Source organism: Elephas maximus, chromosome X (assembly GCF_024166365.1).
Source record: "Elephas maximus indicus isolate mEleMax1 chromosome X, mEleMax1 primary haplotype, whole genome shotgun sequence".
NCBI lineage: Eukaryota > Metazoa > Chordata > Mammalia > Proboscidea > Elephantidae > Elephas > Elephas maximus.
The window spans coordinates 26,134,490-26,151,827 of record NC_064846.1 but is presented as its reverse complement, the minus strand read 5'-3'; the positions used below and the strand labels follow the sequence as shown (position 1 = coordinate 26,151,827).

At 41.4% G+C, this 17,338-nt stretch overlaps 1 protein-coding gene and 1 pseudogene across 4 annotated transcripts in view; one reads left to right on the top strand and one right to left on the bottom strand.

Annotated features, from left to right (window-relative positions):
- SLC25A14 (solute carrier family 25 member 14) overlaps positions 1-14,652 on the top strand; it is a 38,261-nt gene extending 23,609 nt beyond the window's left edge. For 3 of the 4 annotated variants that reach the window (XM_049871246.1, XM_049871245.1, XM_049871243.1), the window contains 4 exons: positions 1,522-1,646; positions 2,402-2,537; positions 12,847-12,927; positions 14,209-14,652. In XM_049871246.1, coding sequence (XP_049727203.1) covers positions 1,522-1,646; positions 2,402-2,537; positions 12,847-12,927; positions 14,209-14,250 — 384 coding nt within the window. In that variant the 3' untranslated portion in view covers positions 14,251-14,652. The remainder of the gene's footprint in view (positions 1-1,521; positions 1,647-2,401; positions 2,538-12,846; positions 12,928-14,208) is intronic. The other variant, XM_049871244.1, reaches the window with a different exon arrangement.
- On the bottom strand, positions 5,767-6,509 carry LOC126069456 (pre-mRNA-splicing factor SPF27-like; annotated as a pseudogene).
- Positions 14,653-17,338: the final 2,686 nt, after the last annotated feature.

Below are 17,338 nucleotides of genomic sequence, written 5' to 3'. Positions count from 1 at the left end.
GGGGTCTAGAGGGGCCTGTCCTCAGGGGACTGAGAGGAGCAGAGAGAGCTATCCTGCACTGAAAAGGGGAGACTTTGCCTACATACTTCCTGATCCTGATCCCTGAGTTGTAGCCTGTTGATCCTGATCCCAAGTTGTACCATGTTCCTTAATAAACCACTTAACTGTAAATATGGCCTGTGAATTGTGTGTGGCCATTGCAATGGGTTATCGTACCCAGCAGAGAAGTAGAGAATGCCAACGGAGGGATGGCTGGTGTCAGAATTGGCAAAAAGGTTGGAGAGTGGAGGTATGTCCGATCTCCACCTCATAGGAATCAGCCTTGGGCTGATCTTAATTCTCATCATCCCCCCTCGTGAAGTTAGACAAGTTCAGATGCCACCACTATGCCTCGCACCATTTTACACTCTGTTTAACATTCTGAGAAACAACCACAGTCACTGCCTGCACCATTTTACATTCCTGCTAGAAGTGTTATGAGGGTTCCGATTTCTCCGCATCCTGACCAACCAATGCTTGTTTTTTATTACAGCTGTCCTAGTGTGTGTAAAAGGAGTCCTGGTGACACAGTGGTTAAGCCCTCAGCTGCTAACTGATAGATTGATGGTTCAAACCCACTAGCCACTCTGAGGGAGAAAGATGTGGCAGTCTGTTCCCATAAAGATTATAGCCTGTGAAACCCTATGGTGCAGTTCTACTCTGTCCTATAGGGTTGCCATGAGTTGAAATCAACTAGATGGCAATGGGTTTTTGGTGAGTGTGTATGAAGCGGGATTTCATTGTGGTTTTGATTTGCATTTGCCTAGCGACTAATGATGTTGAGCATCTTTTCATATTGACCATTTGTGTGTCTTCTTTGGGGTAATGTCTATTCAGATCCTCTGCCCATTTTTTAATTGAATGTTTATCTTCTTTATTGTTGAGTTGCAAGGGTTTTTTTTTAGTGCATTCTGGATACTAGACACTTACCAGATAGATGATTCGCACATATTTTCTCCCATTCTGTGGGTTCTCTTTTCACTTTCTCGATGTTATTCTTTGAATCACAAAGGTTTTTTTATTTTGATGAAGCCCAGTTGATCAATTTTTTTCCGTCTATCACTTGTGCTGTGGGTGTCAAATCCATGATTTTATTTTTAGTACAGTAAGTTTGTGCTTGACTACCAAAAGGTTGGTGGTTCGAATCCAACCAGTGGTGCCTCAGAAGAAAGGCCTGGCAATCTACTTCCATAAGATTAAAGCCATTGAAAAGCCTATGGAGTGCAGTTCTACTCTAATACACCAGGAGTTGCCATGAGTGCCAAAAGGCAACATTAAAGAATCTACTTGACAGCAACAGATTAAGTGAACTGAGGATTTGTAAGTGTCCCAGTATTAACCATTGATTTGAAAAAGTGACCTCAGTACTTCACACTTGGATTTTTCTAGTGATTTTCAACTTCTGACCTATGTTTTTGACTTTCAGGTTTATGTTAGTACATGTGTATTTCCTTGGTATCTATTGTCAATTGTGTTTTGTAGGGTGTGGTCCCAACTGCGCAGCGTGCTGCCATCGTTGTGGGAGTAGAGCTTCCAGTCTATGATATTACCAAAAAGCACTTAATATTGTCAGGGATGATGGGAGACACAATTTTAACCCACTTTGTGTAAGTATGATAGGTGGCGCCCGTTCTGTATTTTCAGCATTTTGAGCAGAAAAAGCCTCTTCCTGTGGAATTAATAAGTGATACATATGGCCTAGATACCACGTCTCTCCCATTAGCAGCACGGCAAGCCTCTGATAAACGTGTACTTCAGAGGTCCCGGATGCTGTGGGCACTTTTGTACTTGGGGGCACCATGTAATGCAGCAGCCTACCAGACATCTATAGTATTTGTACCTATTCATTCACAGTCTCTATATATCTAATAAACACACCTTTTATTTGCTTTGGCCTAATTTTGGATCTGGAAATAAACTTTTCTCAATGGGAATCAGAAAAAAGGGTGAAACTTTATAGGGCCTGTGGAATGAAACCATAGTTTTCAATTGAAAACTGACACTAGTCTCATCCTACATTTTATTTGTTTTGTGACCTTAATGGTGTTTTGCTTCTCAAATGCATTTGGCATATGGTGCTGTGGTTTGAAAAATGTGTGCATCTAATAGATGTCTGATACTTGCTGCTTGGAGATCTTGTTAGGCTCATAAACTGAGTTTCATATTGAAAAGTGAAGGAGACAGCTTTTTAATAGTGTCTCTTTAGAAAAGACTTCCTTTGTCTTTAGATTGTAACGAAGAGAAAGTGTCAGGTTTTATCTGATGGGCCAGAGCTACTGTACATTTATTTATGTTTGGCCTAATTTCTGTTTAAGTGGGCAGTGGGAAGAAGTGGGGGAAATCTAAATGTTTTCATCTTTAGTTCCAGCTTTACGTGCGGTTTGGCTGGGGCTCTGGCCTCCAATCCAGTTGATGTGGTGAGAACTCGCATGATGAACCAGAGGGCGATCGTGGGACACGTGGACCTCTACAAGGGCACTTTGGATGGAATTTTAAAGGTACGCACACTGCGGCCTTGGGTTGGATTTTTGTTATCTTCTATGTCTCAGACCTTCTTTCAGTCCTTAGTTGCTACATATCATCCTGAAGATGGAAGAATCATCTTGTATATTTTTAGTAGCCTCTTAGAGTCATTCCCAGGCAGAAAAGCTGTCTCCTTGGCAATTTGCTGATGCACAGTGGTCCTTAATATCGTTATTGCAATTTGAATGCCTGAGAATGTAAGATACTTTTATTAATAGGACCATGTAGCTTTATTGACAGAATAGACGTAGCATACCCTGCGGTTGCCCACTCAGACCAGAGGCCCTGGGATAGAAAACCCAGTACTTGTTTTCGGCTCAGGGTTGTGCTATTGTTCATACCTTGGCTTTGAAAGTTTCTGTTTGTAGGATGCCTGAGTATCTTAAATATATTAAATAATCACTGCTGATATTACTGCTGAAAAAAATGGAGGTTAAAAATATATCATTTCCATATGGTTTCTCTGCTGTTACCAGTTTATTTTAACAATTATTTATCATATACCAGGCACCAGTCTAGTAGGTACAGAGAAATCATAGGTATATAAACAGATCATCAATACAGCCTGGTGAGTGATAAACTCAAGGTGCTATGGAAGGAAACTTTAGCCCAATTTGGGAATATGGGATAGGCTTCCTATAGATGTGGCATTTTGAATATCAATAGCATATATATTTTACATGCTTTGCTGTGTATCGAGAACTCTCCTACTGAGACTTACATTTAATCCTTACCATTTCCTTGTAAGGTGGACACTAGAAGCACTGAGAGATGAACTTGCCCTAGGTTTCACAGCTATTAAGTGGCAGAGCTGGGATTTAAACTCAGACCATTGGCTTCACACTACATTCTTAACCTCTACACTATGGCATCTTCCTCACGTTGGTGGCTAAGGGTTAGTTAGGTTATAAAGGGTATTTGTAAGCACTTGGACCCTTTTTTTTTTAATTGATGGGGAGCTAATGAAAGACTTTAATCAGGTCAGATTTGTATTTTAAATGGATCAGTCTGGTGTTATGGAGAATGGAGCTGAGGCAGTGGTTCTCAGCCTTGGGTGCACATTGGAACCACTTGGGGAACTTTCATAGCGCCTTTGTCTGCTTTTGACCTATTAACTGAGAACCTCTTGGCCAGTTACCAGTATTTTTAAAGCTCCCCAGGCAATTGCAGTGTTCACTCGAGGTTGAAAACCACTAATCTAAAGGGATAGACCCACAGCAGTGGTTCTTAAACTTTAACATGTATCAGAATCATTTGAGGGCTTGTTAAAATGCAAATGGCTGGGCCCCATCTCCAGAGATTTTGATTAAGTAGGTCAGGGTTGGAATCTGAGAATTTGCATCAATATGCTTCTAATCTGGGGACTACACTTTGAGAACCACTGACCTTGAAAGTAATTCTCTGTTCTCTGAGACAATTTACACAATGGCTTTGCCCTCTAAACTCTAGGTATTGGCCACACTCTCTGGATTCTAAGTAGAGGCCACTTGGCCCTGGGCTTCAGCTCTGCCTTCCAGGCCCACTGGGACGGCACTTTGGCTTTTCGGCCCACCATTCTCCTAGTTCATCTGAGTGGTGACTCACCCTTAGAAACACCGGAGACCGTGGACACACCCTTTGAAACCCCAGAGGTCCTGGCCATACCTTTTGAGATTGAGGCAGCTCGTCTTCTTGTGTTCCTTGTCTCTTCAACTTCTGCTTCCTGGTTTCTTGGCCTCTGAGCTCCTCGGGCCTCACACCCACATCTGCCCTGCTAGGGCAAGTGTTCCAAAGCTCAGTACCTCCACTGATAAGTGCCCAGAGGCACTCCACTCCGCCAGGAAACCTCCTGCTCACAGGCACTCAGCTCTCTCACTCCGTGGGTCGGCTCCAGTGCTGTGTTGCACTGGTCTCCTGGTTCTGCTGCTGCTGCTTTTCTGCCACTGCTGGTTCTCTGTCCATCCACAGCTTCCAAACCACTTCCACATTGTAGGTATCTGTTAAAGCAGCACCCCATTCCTGGTACCAAATTCTGTCTTGATTATCTAGTGCTGCTATAACAGAAATACCACAAGTGGACAGATTTAACAAAGAGAAGTTTATCTTCTCACAGTAAAATAGGCTGAAAGTCCAAATTCAGGGTGTCAGCTCCAGGGGAAGGCTTTCTCTCTCTGTCAGCCTTCTCATCAATCTTCCCCCAGACTAGGAGCTTCTCTACGCAGGGACCCCGGGTCCAAAGGACGCGCTCTCTGCTCCCAGCACTGCTTTCTTGGTGGTATGAGGTCCTCCACTCTCTCTGCTCACTTCTCCCTTTTATATCTCAAGAGATTCCCTCAAGACACAATCCAATCTTGTAGATTGAGTCCTGCCTCGCTAACACAACTGCTGCCGCCCATCCTCCCTCATTAACATTATAGAGGCAGGATTTACAATATGGAGGAAAATCACACAATACCAGGAATCATGGCCCAGCCAAATTGATACACACATTTTTGGGGGGACATAATTCAATCCACGACAAGGGGGTTGACCAAGCAGAGCAGGTAGAGGAGTTCACAACCTTTTTGTCTTCCCAGCACACTAAAAAAAAAAAAAAAAACTAGTGTCATCGTGCTCTCCCAGCACACTAGAGTGGTATAAAACTCCTTCCGATAATAGTGTTCACAAAGGCAGTGGTTCTCAGGCCCTGTGGAGTATAGTTTGGCAAAAGCCCCCCCTGGTGTTTCTGATATGCACATCCTTCCCAGAGCAGTGGGCCAAGGAAAAACACTGAGGAACACTAATTTTTAAGAGATGGGCAGGTGAGGAACCCAGAAAAGGGATAGTTCAAAAGACATGAGGGAACTTTGAAAAGAGTGTTATCCTAGAAGCCAGGGGAGTAATGAGTTTTTTTTTTTTGGTAATCAAAAATTTGTTTAGAATTACCTCTGTATTAGACAAAGGTATAACCCAAAAGCTTCCAAATTCTTGTATGTGTTGAAAGTTTTTCATAAAGATCTCTTGGATGCAAAATCAGACCCAAGTGGTTAAAATGAATTCTGTGTCAGAGTATTATTCTAAAGTCATTTATCCGAAAAGCCTAAAGTTTTTTCTAAAGGCTATAAAAATACCAAGTTGAAATTTTTTATTTTGCTAAAATATACAGATAGAGAAATAATACAACAGTTCACACATTCTGTACATTTAACTACAAGATGCTGTCACCCTTCACAGTTCAGAAGTACTTCAGGTGCCTGATATTCTACGAAAGTTCAACTCTCCCTTCTTTTTACCCACCAAATTCATTTTTCTTTTCAGAAGTTTCATCAAATGTTTTCTGTTTGCCTCTCCATGTTGCTGCTTAATTTGATAGATTTCATTTTCTAGTTGTACAATAGTCTGTTCAATCTCAATTCTTACTAACCAGGGATACCTGAGTTGACTCCATTTCTCTCAATTTAGACCTAGCTGTTAGTTGCGTGTTCTTGCGCTGCCAGTTTAAATCATAAATATGTTTTTTTTTTAACTTCTGGAGCTCTTTCTGGGCGTGTTCAATCATGTGAACTAGATTTTCATTATACGCTTTCCAGGCATTGCATCCATGCTCTGACATGAGTTCCAGATTATCAATTTGAACCACTTGATGTTCTAACTGGGCCATAGAATTGTTTACACATTCTTGTCACACAGTAATATCATTTTTCTGACCTGAGGAAGGCGCTGGAGCTCATATCATTTCATACTGAGTAGTTCAATTGGTTGTCAAGCAGCCAGTCTTTCAGATTCATTTCTCATTATGTCAGTTTCAAAAGAAGAATAATCTGGTGCTGTCAGGTAGCTCAGGTAGTTCTTTGTAGGTCAGTATCTGTAAGTTTCCTCCTCCACCAGTGCCATAGCCACTTCCTGCACACCAGCGCTTCATAACCTTGGTCAAAATAGGGCAGAACATCCACCACAGCCTCCCCAGCCACCAAACCTGTGCCCGCCATTCCGAGGACCTTAGGTTCAACTCGGGAGTAATGAATTTTAAGAAGGAATGAGTGGTTATTTAATATCACATGCGATAAAGAGGTCGAGTATGATAAAAACTGAAATACATATGTTGGATTTAACATTTTCTGGAAGAAGTTTGGTGGATTGATGTTCACAAAAGCCAGATTGTTGTGCATTGAGGAATGTGTTCGTTCATTCATTGAATAAAAAAATATAAGTGTCCTATGTTCCAGGCAGTGTTCTAAGTTGTGTTCCACCTATACACTAATGGTTCCCCAAGATCTTATCTGTATCTCTGAATTCTCCACTGAGTTAAGATTAGCATATCCACCACATAAACCAGAGACTACATCATCCTGAGACCAGAAGAACTAGGTGGTGCCCGGCTACAACCAATGACTGCCCTGACAGGGAACACAGCAGTGAACCCCTGAGGGAGCAGGAGAGCAGTGGGATGCAGACCCCAAATTCTCATAAAAAGACCAGACTTAATGGTCTGACTGAGACTAGAAGGACCCCGGTGGTCATGGCCCCAGGCCTTATGTTAGCCCAGGACAGGAACCATTCCCGAAGCCAACTCTTCAGACATGGATTGGGCTGGACAATGGGTTGGAGAGGGATGCTGGTGAGGAGTGAGCTTCTTGGATCAGGTGGACGCTTGAGACTATGTGGGCATCTTCTGCCTGGAGGGAGATGAGAGGGTGGAGGGGGTTAGAAGCTGGCGAAATGGACACGAAAAGAGAGTGGAGGGAGAGAGCGGGCTGTCTCATTAGGGAGAGAGCAATTAGGAGTATATAGCAGCAAGGTTGGGTTAGCAGCAAGGTGTATATAAATTTTTATATGAGAGACTGACTTGATTTGTAAACTTTTACTTAAAGCACAATAAAAATAAAAAAGAAAAAGTTAGCATATCCAACTACGTCCACTGTCCTAACTTGGCGAGGATGCATTGGTAAACAAAAAGTTCCCTTGAAAGAGGTCCTTTGCAGCAGATTTGCTGAACGCGATACATTGTTCGATTTCACGACAGCTGCATCCATGGGCGTTGATTGTGGATCCAAGTAAAATGCAATCCTCATAATATAGTGATAGCATTTACTGAAGGCTTATTATGTGCCAGGCACTATCCTTTAACTGTCATGGCAATCCTATGGAGTAGGTATTATCTTAAAAATGAGGAAACCTAGTTTCAGAGCAGCTAAGTAATTTACCCAAGATTATATTGCTACTAAGTGGCAGACCTGCAATCTGTCTGATTCTGAAGTTCTTCTAACCACTGTGCTGTGTTGTATCTGCAGAAACATCTTTTAATGTCGGCCAAAAAAATCCATTGCCATCTAGTCGATTCCGACTCATAGCGACCCTATAGGACAGAGTAGAACTGCCCCATAGAGTTTCCAAGGAGTGCTTGGTGGATTCGAACTTCTAGACCTTTTGGTTAGCAGCCATAGCACTTAACCACTACACTACAAGGGTTAACCAGGTTAAACCAGATTTAACTGCCTGGTTTCCGTAATGTAGTGATTATCACGTTTGCTTCACATTCGAAAGGTCCCAGGTTTGAAACCAGGCAGAAACAGTTTAATGTTGGCAGTAACCTTTAATTACTTGCATGATAACATGAATTCATTGCTGTACTTTTAAAAAATTGTACCATTTATTGATTTGTTTATGTTGTTTCCGTTCTTCAGAGCTACATTGTGGGTGATTTTCTTATCCCCGTTTTATACATAAAGGAACTGAAGATCAGAGAGGTTAAGTAATTTTTCCGAAGTCACTTAGTTGGTTCATGACAGAGCCAGGATTCAAACCTAAGGTGGCCTTCTTTCCAAGATCCCTCCATTCTGCTTCCTCTTGACTACTCCTGTTGGTTGCGCTACCCATGGATAGTTAAGGTTTCTTGGCAGCAGCTGGAAACCCTGGTGGCTAGTGGTTAATTGCTATGGCTGCTAACCAAAGGGTTAGCAGTTCAACTCCACCAGGCGCTCCTTGGAAACTCTATGGGGCAGCTCTATTCTGTTCTGTGGGGTCGCTATGAGTCAGAATTGACTCAAAGGCAATGGGTTTGGTTTTTGGCAGCAGCTTATTATAGTTGGTTCATTCAGCAGTGGTATCCATTATCTTCCTGAGGCCCTTGACAGTTCCGAGGGATAGTAGTTCTCAGTGGCCAGTCCCAGTGATTCGAGGGTCAACTTTATTCCAGTGACAGAAACTTTCAAGAATGGTGACTTCTAGCAGAAGTTTCTGATTACAATTATAGTAGATGTTCTCTGTTTATTCAAATGGCTCTTGAATCCCTTAACTACTGCTACTAAAGGATTACCTTTCTCAGCACCATTTCTTCGTAGTCGAATTCTTGTTGAACCTTCAGTAACTGTTATCATTGCTAAGATTTGTTTCTGTGAACACTGAGGTGAATGTAGATGTTTTGAAGAGAATAAGGTTCAGAAATATGTGACATGCCCGAGATCCTGAAAGTATTTCCAAAAGATTACTGTATAAAGATTTGGTAAAAGGGGAGTCATTTACAATAAAAAAAAGTTTTGAAATTAGGTATGGGCGAGACAGGTATAAAAATTGGGGGAAATTGTAATCATCTAAAAGCATTCTGTACTTGTATTATTATGCATGTGTCTCTAAGTTCTCTCTCCACTGAAATAAACTGGAAATCATAAAGGATATACCTGTGGGTGTGTGGTTTATGCAAGAAAGACAATACTGAAATTCAGTCAGCAGACCTATTTGCAAAGAAGTCTTTAGCCCGCCATCAAAAGGTTTTCAAATTGATGTGCGTAGATGTTTTAAGTTAAAATATTTAAGATACATATGACTCATGTTTATATTCTGTGCATTGATTAATTTTTCAAATAACTAACTAACTGCCTACCCTTATCACATTAAATAAAGTCTTCTATGTCATTGATTTATTCACACATTCACTTACCTGCTTTTAAAGTTCTTCAAAACTACTTTGCTCTATATGTCATAATATATAATGGCATTATAGTTTATTATTTTGCATTTCATCTTTAAGAGTCCCAGAATAGTTTGGTAAATGATGTCTGAAGCATGACCCAAAGGAGTCTATGGGTGTCATGGATGGTTTATCAGGTGTGGCATGAGAGATTGAGGCTCACTCAGGGAGACCGGAGAACAAGTAGAATTTAGAACTCACAGGTCCTAGAGAGAGAGCCATAGCACTCCCGGACTCAGGCCCACACAGGGGGTTGCACTCAGGGACAAGGTGACAGCGAGTTGGAACTGTGGGACAGGGCTTAGGTATGGCAAGCAGGGTTGGGTTCGAGGTTAGTATGCGCTGAAGTCTTATTGGTCAGTTTACAAGTTTCTAGTGTATTAGCATGGGAAAAGGGAGGCATTCTTCTCATGGGAAACCATATAGGGCATGGCCAGGAGGGGGAGGCAGTAACCACAGTTGTTGAGAGGCTATGTGACAAAATAGGAGTGGCCGTGTTGGATACGGTGAAAGGGCTATACTAGGCAGAATTAGCAGATGCCAAGGCAGCAAGCTATGCAGGCTGAAAATTGGCTGTATGACAAATGGGAATCATGTATCCATCTCTAACGTAGAAAAGAACAGCTGGAAATCTCATCTTGTCCTCTCATCTAAAAACTCCTTAATGGTTTCTCTTTGCCCCAAGGCTTTATATGATTTGATCCCTATTTACTTCTACAACCTTATCTCTGCCACCCTTATTTTTTATTCCAGGCATACTGAATGATTTCGGTGCTGGGCATTGTTTTATCCCCAAGCTTTCACCCACACTGTATACTTTGTTGTAGCCCTCTCCCCACCCCAAAGACACCTGTCGCTTGGCTAGCTCCTGCTCATTCTTCAGATCTCTGATTGAATGTTACATTTTTACCAAAGTCTTCATGATCACTGAACTAGGTTATGTGTTCATAGTTTTTTGGGTACTTTGTCATAGCATTTATTTAAAAAACATTTTTATTGAGGAATAGTTCACATATCGTAAAATTCATCCATTTAAGGTGTCGTACAATTCAGTGATCTTAGTTTACCCACAGGGTTGTGCAGTTATCACCATGATCTAAGTTTAGAACGTTTGTGTCTATCACCCCAAAAAGAAATACACCCTTTAGCTATCACCTCACTGTGCCCCCAGCCCTAAGCAACCACTGATCTGCTTTCTGTCTCTGTAGATTTGCCTCTCCTGGACATTTTATATAAATGGAATCATACACTATGTGACCTTTTATGACTGGCTGCTCTCACTTAGCATGATGTTTTCAAGATTCATCCATGTTGTAGCGTGTATCAGTACTTCATGCGACATGCTGTATGGCTGAATGATATTCCCGTCGCATGGATATAACCATTGGGAAGCCATTGGAGGGCTTTAAGCAGGGAAGTGACACAATCCATTTATAATTTTAAAAGATCGTCTGGCTTCCAGGTGGAGATTTTAGACCAGTTAGAAGGCTATTGCGGTAGTCCGGGTGAGAGGCGATGGGGTTGAATTGTATCTCTGAGGTCTCTCGTAGTCTATGATTCTGTGTTGTTTATCTACATCTTGGTTTTATTTTGGCTGATTTTCACAATTTTCCTACAACAGTTTGGTCTAAGATCTTTAGTATTTGTTGAAGATCCATTGGGGGAAGCATATTACCACTGTTGTTGTTAGGTCCTGTCGAGTAGGTTCCGACTCATAGTGACCCAATAGGACAGAGAATTGCCCCATAGGGTTTCCAAGGAGCGGCTGGGGGACTTGAACTGGCGACCTTTTAGTTAGCAGCCGAGCTCTTAACTACTACGCAACCAGGGTTCCAATATTACCACTACCTATGTTTTGTATAAATATTGCCCTTATTGCTGTTTGCTTCAAAGAAATGGTGAATAAGGATAATTAATCTCTAGTGTTCCCAATTTGGAGAATGAGATAAGGGATATTTTCAAGTATTTAGGATAAGGGATATTTAACAAGCCTGGCTTTTCATATTATTATCTTATCCAAATATATCCAGTTTCTGGTATTGTGGTGAGTTTCACTTCACCAGCAGAAACTCAAAATAACATTTTTCAGTGCCTAACACAATGCCTGACATGTAGTAGTTACTTAATGGATATCTGTCCATTACGTATGAACTGTTTCTGCCGGTTGAATTCAGCACATGCCACCAGTTTATGATCTTTGGTTTACATAATTTATCATTTAACTCTCATAACCACTCAGTTGGTGTGTGCAGCATCCCCATTGTATAAAGGAGGGCACCAAAATTCAAAACAGTTCACATTGTTCCTCACTTAATCCTCAAAGCATTCCCATGAGGTAGGCCAAGACGCTATGCAGAATGTTTACAGTGATGAGACAGAATGATAGTAACTTGCCCAACTCCCTGTTCCCTTACCCTTCTTTAGTTTTCCTCATAGCACTTATTATTAGATATATATCTATTTGTATATCTGTTGATTGTTTGTCAGCCCCACTAGAATGTATACTCCATGAGGACAGGTACTGTATGAGTTATCTGTCGCTGTGTAACAAATTACCCTAGAACTCAGTGCCATAAAACAAACATTTGTTATCTCAAACTTTCTGTGGATTAGGAATTCAGGAGCAGCTTAGCTGGGTGGGTCTGGCTTGGGCTGTCCTGTGAGGTTGCAGTCCAGAGGTCAGCCAGGGTTGCAGTCATCTGAAGGCTTGACTGGGGCTGGGAGATACGCTTCTAAGCTCACTCATGTGACTGTTAGTAGAAGGACTCAGCTCCTCACCGGCTGCTTGCTGGAGACCTCGGTTCACCACATGGGCCTCTTCTCATGACATGACAGCTGGCTTTCTCCAGAGCAAGTAATCTAGGAGAGAACAAGTCAAAAGCCTTATTATATATAAAATGTCTTTTATGATCTTGCATTGGAAGTGGCTTATGTTCACTACAACCATAATCTATTGGTCACACAGACAAATCCTGTTATATTGTGAGAGGGGCAACATAAGGGCATGAATTACTGGAGGTGGGGATCATTGGGGGTCATCTTGGAGGCTGGCTACCACAGACACTTTCTCTGTCTTGTTCACTGTTACCTTTCCAGCATTCGGAAGGGTGCCTTCATATAGTAGGTGCTCAGTAAATATTTGTTGAATGAACGAGTGGATGGATTTAGATTACATATGAATTTAAAACGTGTATCTATAAAAACAAAAAGACCATTCATAGAGCTATAAATTGCTGGAGTGGGGGCTAGGGGTAGTGGTGGTGGGGTGAGGGTGGAAGATAAGTACTAAAATAAAAATGGTTGTCTGATGTAAAAAGAAAGGGGACTCACTCTATTTTCTGGTTGTCTCTTTCCCTCAGATGTGGAAGCATGAGGGGTTTTTTGCACTGTATAAAGGATTTTGGCCAAACTGGCTTCGACTTGGACCCTGGAACATCATTGTATCCTTTTCGAACATGAGAATGAAGGAAATGTTTTAAGCTCTCAGGTAATTCTAGGCCACGGGAAGGAGATTTTGATAATACGCAGCCCTGGCAACCCCCCCCCCCCGCCACCTTGGTTACAAACTCATACTTGCCCTTTAATTTTATATAATTTGCCCTCACTTTGAAAGGATTGAACCAGCAACCCCTACTCCAACAAAGTCTTCATCACAATCACCCTCACTTGCTGTTCATAGAACTCATCGAAAAGGCAAAGGCTTCGAGCCTTTTCTTGCACTAAAGTAAGGCTAAATGAGAACCAAATGCACCTGTTCCGACTTACCTACAAATTCGACTTAAAGACACGGTTAGGAACAGATCTTGTTCATAACCCGAGGACTGCCTGTATTGAATCTTTAGGCAAGTGAGAAACTCAGCATCCTAATGGTGACCACTGAAGATGAAAGTAGAGAAACAGCTTTCAGTTTGAAGCTAATACAAACTAAAGGGAGTAGAAAAGATGTGCCAGACTTTCCTCTTTAAAATAAAAGAACAACAAACATAGGCAGTCTAGAAGGGGCTATTAAGTTTTTGGAAGGTGTGATGGGGGAAGTGCCAATAGGAAAGTTCATGCTGGGGTGATCCTTATTTCCTACCTCTAACTTGGGACTCAAATAGCTGAGAAATAATAACGGGACAGGAAACATTGATAGAGTGAAGGAATCCAGAGCAAATTAGGGCTCCTTCCTGGTGGGAGACTCTCTCCCCTTTGTGTTTGAGTGCCCCCTATGTGCAGAGCCGTGTATTGGATGCTGCGTGTGGCTATGTGTATAGTGGTGAGCATTGCAGGGCTGAAAAGCAGTGAAACACAAGTTCCCTGCCCTGTAGGCTGAGAGATAGTGTCTCCTCTCCTTGGAATTGCTCTGATCACCTAATTCCTGTAACAATTATTCTAGCAGTAAGTTATATGGTGTCATTGATGTTCTGGGTTATTTTTGTGTGTATATGTCCTCTTTGCCCCTGAAGACTGTAAGTGTATTAGAGTTCCAATCTGTTGATATTGCTAAATGCCAATGATCATTATGGGCACATGGTGAGTACTCAATGCATGATGGATTTCACACAGATATTTTTTCTTTTTTATTGTTGTAAGACAGATGTTGTTTTAAAAGACTTTTAAACAAGAGCACAGAATAAAAAAAAAACTAAGTACCTATTTAAGAGAATGCAGTATACAATTTTAGAACTGAGTTTGGCTTTTGGTATCAATCCAGTGATTTTCCATGACTTACTCCTCAGTTTTTTATTACATATGAGCAGCTCAAGAGGCTTCAGATCTAAGGACTGAATTATGTGTGAGCCCAGCCCTGGCAACCTGTCTATCCTTCCCCCCTCCCTGTTTTTTCTGTGTTCTAATGTATTTTGAAAATGTTTTAAGTGTTTGCCGAACCTGTGATCCCCCAAGGGCTTCCTGATCGAAGAAGGATACAGTGGTTCAAAAATGTTGATGTGTTTGTGTTACCATGGTAACTTTTCCCTGAGGAAGTGTTAACGTTGAGACTCTGGCCCCAGATCGGTATCTTCTGTGAAGATGGATGCTGATGGATAATTTTCAAGGTGGTTGTCTTTCAAATGTGGGTTAAATGTAGTTGGTAGCCCCAGATGTGGGCTAGAGCAGAAGGCGTAGGCCAGAGCAGTTACAGCTGTGGAGGTTACAGACCTCGGTTCTCATTAAAGTATTTATTGGCAAAATCACTTCGGCTTTGTTTTCTTTTACTATTCGCTCGTTTGCCAGCTTTTTAAATTCTAATCTCCAGAAAGTGATAAAGAAAAGGTGACTATGAAATTGAGAAATAGGCACAAAGCAGAGTTAGGGGTTTCATATCTGGACTTTTAAAGTGTACATTATGGGAATAGAATAAGTGCCTCGCGCTTTACCACTGCCATTCATTGTCATACTGCCATTCACTTCCAAACATCAGGCAAGTGGCTCTTTCCTGTTCCAGGGTTCTTCCCTGTTCTCTTTCTACCACCCCACAAAGATTTTCTACTTTTATCAGTCTTAAGTACTACCTTATTTATTTTTTAAACGTTTACTACGCCAGTCATACTCATCCCCAAATAGATGAGCAAAAGGAAAGCCATTTTGTCACAGTGGCACAGGTTGGAAGATAGTTCCTTGAAGGGCTTATCTATATTGGAAACTGGCTCTCATTTACCTCAGCTTAAGTGTTGTTCTTTTCAGAGAAACCTCTCATTGAGTCCCTCTCCCCCAATCTAAATAACGTTCTTATACCATGTATCACAATTTATAACTGCATGTTATATTTATGTGATTATCTGCTTGATACCTATATCTCCTACCAGTCTGTAAGCTCCATAAAAATAGGGATTCTGTTGATTTTATTCACTGCTATGTGCACAGTGCCTAGCCCAGTTATATATACTCAGTAAATATTTGCTAAATGAATTGCTCTGTGTCCCAAGTATCTGGAAAAATGCCTAAAACATAGTAAAGGTTCATCAAGTACTGTGGGATTTAAATGGAATGAAATGAAATTTGAATTACTGGAAAAATTATGGGATGATAGATAAAAGAATAGATTATTAAGTGAAAATAGAGGTGTTTAGAGAGATATACCTTATCTTTTAGACTGTTATTTATTCATTCATTGAACAAATATTTATTGAGCTTTTATACAGGCACTGGGGATACAGCAGTAAACAAAACAGATAAATATCACTGCCCTCATGGAGCTTATATTCTACAAAAGGGAGACATGATAAAAGATTAATAAGTAAAATGTGTATTTGTTATTGTTGTGTGCCTTTGAGTTGATTCTAACTCATAGGGACCCTATAGGACAGGATAGAACTGCCCCGTAGGGTTTCCAAAGAGTGGCTGGTGGATTTGAACCGCCAACCTTTTGGTTAGCACTCTGAGTCCTTAAGCACTTTGCCACCAAGTTTCCGTATAGTATATTATTAGATGGTAATAAATGCTTTGTAGAAAAATAAAGTAGGGAAGAGGGTTGAGGAATGCCAGGGCAGGGTCATAGTCTTAAACAGAGAGGTCAGGAAAAGTCAGCATGGAGAAAGCAACATTTGATTGAAGTCTCTAGGGGATGAGAAAGCCCATCTAGGGTTAAAGCAAGTACAAAGGCCCTGAGGTGAGAGTGTGTCTGGAGTCTAATGCCATGATTCAGGCAAGAAGTATTGGTGGCTTGCGTGAGGGTAGTAGTAATGGAGGTTGTGAGAAGGGGTTGGAATTCTAGATATATTTTGGAGAAGAACAGATATGATTTGCTGGAGGATAGGATGTGGGTTGTGAGAGAGAGGAAGTAGAATTAAGGATTACTCCAAGGTTTTTAGCCTGAACCACTGAAAGGGTAGCATTGCCATAGAGATGGGGAAGACTGTGGAAGGAACAGAGCTATTTGGGGGGAAATTAGGAGTTTTGTTTTGTGCACGTTAAGTCTGAAGAGCCTACTAGACTTTAACAGAGATGTGGAGTGAGCACTGGGGCAGAGAAATACGGTGCTCAGGAGGGAGGTATGAGTTGGGGAATGTACATTTGGAAGTCATCAGCATATCTGTGGCACTTAAAGATGAATGAGATCACCAAGGAAGTGAGTGTAAATAGACAAGAGTCCAATAACTGAGGCTGGGTCACTCCAACATAAAGCAGTTGGGGAGAAAATCAGCAGAGGACACTGCCAATGACTAAACACCCAGCCCGAAGTCATCTAAAAAAAAAAAAGAGACTACTATGTTCTGGCAATGGGAAAAAGAGTAAAGGAGGCAGTGAGGGTTAATTATTTTCCATATAAAATTTGGAGAACAATAGTTTGAAGCTATGAAATCTTTACCCAGATTACCAAAGACGTAAGGATTGCCACTTTTATTGTAGCTTTTTTTATAGTCATGGACAAAGTCCAAATTAAAGAACTTGACTTTTACTATTTTTATTTTTGGTATAGTAGTGCTGGTGGGCACAATGGTTAGGTATTCAGCTGCTAACCGAAAGGTCGGTGGTTTGAACTCACCCAAGCGGCTCTGCAGGAGAAAGACCTGGCGATCTGCTTCCATAAGGATTAGAGCGTAAGAAGCCCTATGGGGCAGTTCTACCCTGTCACATCGGGTCGCTGTGAATTGGAATCAACTGGATGGCACCTAACAACAGCAACTACAACATCCTATCCTTACTCACGGGTTAATACAGCATCCCCTCAGGTAACCTATATGGTGAGTAGAATAGTTTGATTGAACACTAAGGGTTAACTGCAGTCCAATAATGAAATAGGCCACAGTAAGAGTGCCCCAGGCGGGAAATAAGGATCTACCTCTAAACACATGACATTTGAAGGGAATTATTTCACATGTCTTAAGAATTCACTGCTTCACAAAAGTATTCACCATAGGGTTCTCT